The sequence below is a fragment of the Convolutriloba macropyga genome, chromosome 1 (genome assembly GCF_964194025.1).
Source record: "Convolutriloba macropyga chromosome 1, txConMacr16.3, whole genome shotgun sequence".
In the NCBI taxonomy this organism is placed as follows: domain Eukaryota; kingdom Metazoa; phylum Xenacoelomorpha; order Acoela; family Convolutidae; genus Convolutriloba; species Convolutriloba macropyga.
The window spans coordinates 83,770,116-83,776,821 of record NC_134468.1 but is presented as its reverse complement, the minus strand read 5'-3'; the positions used below and the strand labels follow the sequence as shown (position 1 = coordinate 83,776,821).

The 6,706-nt window shown below is 36.6% G+C and overlaps 2 protein-coding genes across 3 annotated transcripts in view; both read right to left on the bottom strand.

The window, feature by feature from the left end:
• The window catches only part of LOC142343485 (uncharacterized), a 13,125-nt gene extending 11,421 nt beyond the window's left edge, over positions 1-1,704 (bottom strand). The window contains exon 1 of the mRNA XM_075395178.1: positions 602-1,704. Coding sequence (XP_075251293.1) covers positions 602-1,347 — 746 coding nt within the window. The 5' untranslated portion in view covers positions 1,348-1,704. The remainder of the gene's footprint in view (positions 1-601) is intronic.
• Positions 1-6,706, bottom strand: part of LOC142343517 (beta-1,3-galactosyltransferase 9-like) — a 106,650-nt gene that overhangs the window by 20,866 nt on the left and 79,078 nt on the right. The window lies entirely within an intron of this gene.

The window sequence follows — 6,706 nt, the reverse complement described above, 5'->3', positions numbered from 1 at the left end:
CCCCCCCTGTCTTGCTTACATATAACTACTAGTGTAGGGGGGTGAAAAACCCTGCACAACATTAATAAATGTCTACTCAGCAGTTTCGATGAATTGCAAACTTAGATACTAGCAAGGCCCTCCAAGAACTGCGCAGCAACTAAACACCCTCGGGTTCTATCACTATCCCGTTTCTCAAGACGAGTCACGAAAATGCGGTGGTCAAACGAAAAGACAATCAAACTAAGGGTTACAACCAGTAGAGAAAAAAAGATCAGTAGATATCAACAACTTTCAATCACAGCATAAGAAACTTCCACGGGGCAATAATGCTACACAGAAACAGGAAAGACGGAAACTTCTACCGTAATTGTTATTGGTTTAGACTTTTACTGCTTATAGCATGTTTTTATAAAACAGCCCAACTGTTTTGCTATCATGGCAAGAATAAGCACAGCTGTTTCCGGATTTCAAGATTGGCCATTTTGGAAATATAAAATACTGAGATCTCTATCAGCGTACACACCAACTGCTAAATTTTGCCCTGAAGACATTCAAATATTGATCAAGACGCAATTGTAGACAAAACAAAGTGTAAAAGGACAAGGTCACTTCAACTTACACCAAATTGCAAATAGTTGAGGGTAATGCGTGTAGTCTGTTCTTCACTATCAACAATTCCTCCAACTCCGTCAGCCCGTCAATTTCCACCGGCAGCTCTTTGATCCGGTTGAAACTCAAATTTAACTGGCGCAAATTCGCCAGGGCTAAAATGCAATCAGGAAACACAGCCAAGTGGTTGTTATCCAAGTTTAGCTTTGTAATCTGATCAGGCAGTGTCGAGTAGAACACTGAGAAATAATTCATGCCTAAGCTGAGCGTCGTCAATTTGTTCAGCGTGCATAAAGTATCCCCGATCTTACGCAAATGATTTAGATCCAAAATAATGGTCTCCAAACTCGAAAGCTGGTCAAAATTTGACGGCAACGCTTCAATTTCACACCCCACCATTATAATTTCACGCAGACTCAACATCTCGCAGATAACTGACGGGAATTGATGGAAACAGTTATAAGACAGGTTAATAACTTCCAAGTTAATAAAGTCTACAAGTTCGAAAGGAAGATCTTTTAACTTATTCCGCTCCAGCAAAACTTTTGATATCACGTCAGGTTGTGTAGTTTGTTCGGTTAGGAACTCCGACGTCAAATTTGTCATCATTTTGTTACTTAGTACCAGAACGTCACAGCTTTCACTCGTTCTTGTAGAATCAGTCGCGTGTGAAAGTGGCCGCTTACTGTTATTTGGTTTGTCCATATTGGTAGTACTTGTGACTCCACTTTGTTTCGTTTTAGCTGAGAGCACCATTATTTATTTCTCTCTCACAATCTCCACCGCTCGTGTGTAAGTCAATCTACCACGTGTGAAACACGGTCACGTACACTCAACTCTACCTCTTCGATAACGGAGAGTAAACTTAATTGGGGACCTTTTATTGTTCAGAGGTGATTACATAACTGATTGGGTAAATAGCGCCGACAGTTAATCAGCGACAGAAGAAAGCGTCCAGGACGTGCCAAAGGTCACCTTTCAAAACGTCGCCTTTCAATCGTACTTCATTTAGTTAATTCCTAAGAGAATTTCGGACTATTTCAAACCATAACTTAGTAGTCAACCATGTCCAAGGTTATATTCGACCATTTGTCAATCTGTCACGACCATTGCAACTCTGAAAGACAAGGTTACATCTATTTTAATAACTATTGAAATTACGAACAGCAGAACGATGAATAATATGATATTCAATTGTACGGGAACAATAGCAAATAAAGCAAAGGTTTCAAGTCAATTAAATTCAAACGAAAGGTTTCAGCGCTTACAACAGCAAGTAGGGGTAAGGAGGGATTAAGATATATCCACAAGTACTTCAAACATCTCTCTATCACACACATACAAGAACAGGTCGCGCAAATATTAGTTTGCAGTGGAATTAGAACTGATCTATTATGTACAAGATGGCAGTTAGAAATGTGTCAATAAAAAAAAATTGATGCACTTGGTTACTCCTCGGTGACATTTGAAAAGAGTCGGCTAAAATCTCAATGCTTTTCACCGCACATCCTGGTCTGGGAAAATAAACATACCCGGCAGATTGCCGGAAAATAGCCGCTGTTAAGCATGATTGGGATTGAAAGAATAGAAGATATTGAAAAAAAAAGATTTTTGTACAAAAACATTTTTTAAGTCCGATTTATTTTGATGGCATTTCGTAGTTGAACATAACGTACTTCTGTTTCTTAGAGAGAGGCTACAGGGGCTACTATCAATACCAATAAGCATTAAAGATGGTAACTAAGACTAATAGGAACGACGTTTCATATAGCGGGCATCCAAAATTGGGCTTTATGGGTTTATCCCGTTTCTACTTCTGACTTCAATTTTTTATACTGACTCTGTTCATATTGCATTGCTTTGCTGAGCAACTGATGTTCAAAATCACTTTTAGCAGAATGAGAGAAGGGAAACTAGCCTAGAGAAGTCAAAAAGATATCACGCAAAATGTTGAAAAAGCGGCAAAATGAGGTAAATCGAAACATTTTTTTATTCGACGAAGTAAAAAAACATAGCAGGACAAGTCCGGACGTACAATTCAAAGAATTTTCATTGACTAAACAGAAAACTAGACCTAGAACGGACTATGATTGGATTGGAAAAACCATTTAGAAAAAAATCTGATCCAAAAAATCAGAAAAAAATAGTAAAAATCAAAGTGAACTTGCCGCATGTGAACAAAAAACCACTACCGATAAAGCCAATTTTTGTTCAAACACCGTATTCTCAATCTACTTTAAAATTAGAGCGAAAAGATTTCTAGCCGCAAAACCACTCGCTTTTTCGCTCCATTTCCTGTTTCGGCGTGACCAAAATCATTACTCCAATTTGACTTCAAAAATCATGAAAATGTGTGAACAGATCTTAAAAAAAAAGACAGCGCCCCAATACAATTCAAATTCTTTGAATTATAAAAAATAGCAGGACAAGTCCTGACGTACAATTCAAAGAATTTTCATTGACTTAACAAACAACAAGACCTAGAACGGACAATGAGTGAATTGGGAAAACCATTTCTAAAAAATCAGAAAACAAAAAAAACAGAAAATCAATGTCAAAATGCTGCTAGGGAGAACAAAAACCACTAGTGAGATATGTAATTTTGATTCTAACAAAAAACTAGTTCCAGAATGAGCTGTGAATGGATTGGGAAAACTATTTGGAAAAACATCCGATCCAAAAAATCGAAAAAACAGTAAAAATCAGAGTGAAATTGCCGCATGTGAACAAAAAACCACTACCGAGAAACCGAATTTTTGTTCAAACACCGTTTTCTCACTCTACTTTCTACTTTAAAATTCGAGCGAAAAAAATGCACGCCGCAAAACCACTCGTTTTTTTGCTCCATTTCCTGTTTCGGCGTGACCAAAATCACTACTCCAATTTGACTTCACAAATCATGGAAATGTGTGAACAGATCTTAAAAAACAGACAGCGCCCCAATACAATTCAAATTCTTTGAATTGTAATTTTAAAAAAATAGGAGCGCTATAATAGCCGGCTGAGAAGATGAGGGCGGCTATTAATCAAGTTTTTCTATTTTGCTTTTAGCCGCTTCTTTCCTGTCAGTAGTATAGTTAAAGCAAGACAGGGGAGGGGGAGTATTTTACCTGTTTTATCCTTACTTATAGTTTTCAATAATCAATTAAGTCTCGTTCCACGCAGTACTCGATTATGTACCGAAAACTGCACAAAATTGACCTGTCAACTTATCGTAAATGCAGGCAGGGATATACGATCACTAATTTTAATCAGTCCACAATTTCACATAGACTGACTGCGTTTTATTTGCTCCGCAGAAAAAAAAATAAATAACAGAAGAAGGCACTCGTGGCACAGTAAACAATTCCAGACTGCGCGGAATTGCTCAAACATTGTTGATTACTTTTAAAAAATTGATCAATTATAAATTGAAATACAAGACTTGCTGAGAACTCCACCAACTTCCATTTACAATACCATTGCAGGGTTAACACCGAGCGTACTTCCGATGCTCTCTTCTAACTTCTAATTTCGTAAACAAGAAGTCCATTATCAAAAAGTCAAGTTTCCAAAACTTAGCTATGAGAGAAATTGGCATATTAAAATTTTCACCAATCAAACCTAACTTCAGTTAAGTTTTCTGATTGATTTTACCTTTTAATCAAAAAATCTGTCCCTGGTCAAATCTGATATAAATTCAAGGAAGAAAATCTTTCCATCTGATCATTCTTTTCGTTCAATTCAGTTGAAGGTTATTTCAGCTTAAAACTTTACAGTTTTCTCAGCCAATGTTCTAATCGATCCAATTTGCTCTTCTAACAACTCCACTATTAATCGGTATGAAAAAAATGTTCATTTGTCTCCGTTTCAACGATTGAAAAAGTGTTTTGTTCTGTTGTTTGGTAGTATTTTTATTTTTCTGTTCCTTAATTTTTTATTGTGCTAATTTTCCCTTGTTTGTACAGTGCATGAACGCTGGCAAGATAGATTTTATCATACAAATCAGCGTATAAGCACAAATTTCTGCCAGCTTCTGCTAATATTGCCTTGATGAGGGAACACAAAATGATTAATTCTTGGGTGGAAAAATCAATCTTGAGTTATTCTCAAAAAATTATCCGATAAGGGTAAATCAAGCAAAAGTGTGCTGGAACATAGCCCATTAACCAAAAACTGTAGAGCCAAATATATTAAGAAAAACCCACCGTTGCCAGAGAAAAACGTACACAGTTGATATTTGTCAGATAGCAGCTGCGGGTGTTCGACTAAAGCATAATTCCCATTTCGAGAGAATCTAATGGCAGAACTGATGTCCAGTCGAACATCGGCTCAAACATAAAACGACAATTTGAGAGTTAACCAGACTGCTACATTAAGCGATAGCGTGTTTCACGACAACAGCATCTACCCAGGTATAATTGCATTTATATTATGACAAAAAATGCCGATGGATCCACAGAAATGTGGAAATCAGTAAGGTAGCGGACAAGCTACATAAAAAAGTGAAAACCTCTTAATTTGTAAAGATATAAAACACCGACCGAAAAATAACTGATGAAAAGGGAATGGTTAATTTTTTGACGCCGAGTCTGATTCCTTTTGATCGGACGCTTGACAAAATAGGCTTTGAACTTACTCAAAGGATTTTTCAGATGGAATGGGAGGTCGGGCTAAAAAAGGGAGTTGTTTGCAGCAAAAAACAGAGCTTAACTTTATGGTGCGAGAGAGAGAGAGAGAGAGAGACGTGAAAAACGGCGCAAAAAATACAAAACTGAGTCAACATGAAAACTGTCAGTGTCCATTTTCTTATGTTTTTATCTCTCAAGTCTTTAATCGAACTCATTTCTAACAAAAGCATTAAGTTATTTCAATTACTCCACAAAATTTTAAAAACTCCCAAAATTACACAGTTAACTTCCAAAATTTTAAAAACTTCCAAAATTACACAGTTAACTTCCAAAATTTTAAAAACTTCCAAAATTACACAGTTAACTTCCAAAACTTTAAAAACTTCCAAAATTACACAGTTAACTTCCAAAATTTTAAAAACTCCCAAAATTACACAGTTAACTTCCAAAATTTTAAAAACTCCCAAAATTACACAGTTAACTTCCAAAATTTTAAAAACTTCCAAAATTACACAGTTAACTTCCAAAATTTTAAAACCTCCCAAAATTACACAGTTAACTTCCAAAATTTTAAAAACTCCCGAAATTACACAGTTAACTTCCAAAATTTTAAAAACTCTTCCAAAATTACACAGTTAATCGTTATGTATAATTGTCTTTGTCTTGCCCTTGAAAACTGAAAAGTAAGTTATGCTCTGTTGTTTGGTATCTTTTTTGACTTCTGCTTAGTTTGAGTTAAACTTTGTTAATGTTTCCTTATTATCTTCAGACCACGGACAATAGCAAGAAAAGTCAGAAGGAAACAAATCGATGGACAGGGACGCCTGATAAGTTTGTCAGCTATAGCTAACTGATATAAACTTGCTGAGAGAAGTGAAGATAATTGATTTTTGGGGTTCAAATCCTAAACATGGTCCGAATCTGGTAAGGAGTGGGGTTTTCTGCATGTCAAAATTTTCGACCACTTCCTGTGGGTTCTATGAGCTCAAACTACCTCCATTCAACTCAGCGTTGAAAATTTTGCCTACCCTCCACTTTCCCTCGACAAAAGGGACCACTGGAAGGCGAGTTTTAGCCACCCGATTTCACGAGGGTCCGAATTTGGCACGTTTTAGTGGAAAGTTTTTCTCAAAAACTAACACGAAAACTTGTCTCTTTTAAAGCTTGAGTCAACAGGGTTGCTTGAGAGGAGAACGCAGGTACCTGTTTCATTAAGAAATTCGCACGGGAAGTGCCTCAAATTAACCAAAATTTTGTTCCCCTAAAACCGGTTATAATTTCGTTAATATCTCCACTTCTAGTGGACGGGTTAGGGTTTGGCTCATTGTTCTTCTTTTGAACAGAGCTTTACAGCCATATATATCATAATATCGATTTCCCTAAAAAACATCACTTCTCACTGAACCTTAAAAATCCGAAGTTATAATACGACCTGACCTTATTACGCAGATTGTACTCTGAAGACAAGTAACAAATCCCCGATACTGAAACTTGGCATACCTGAC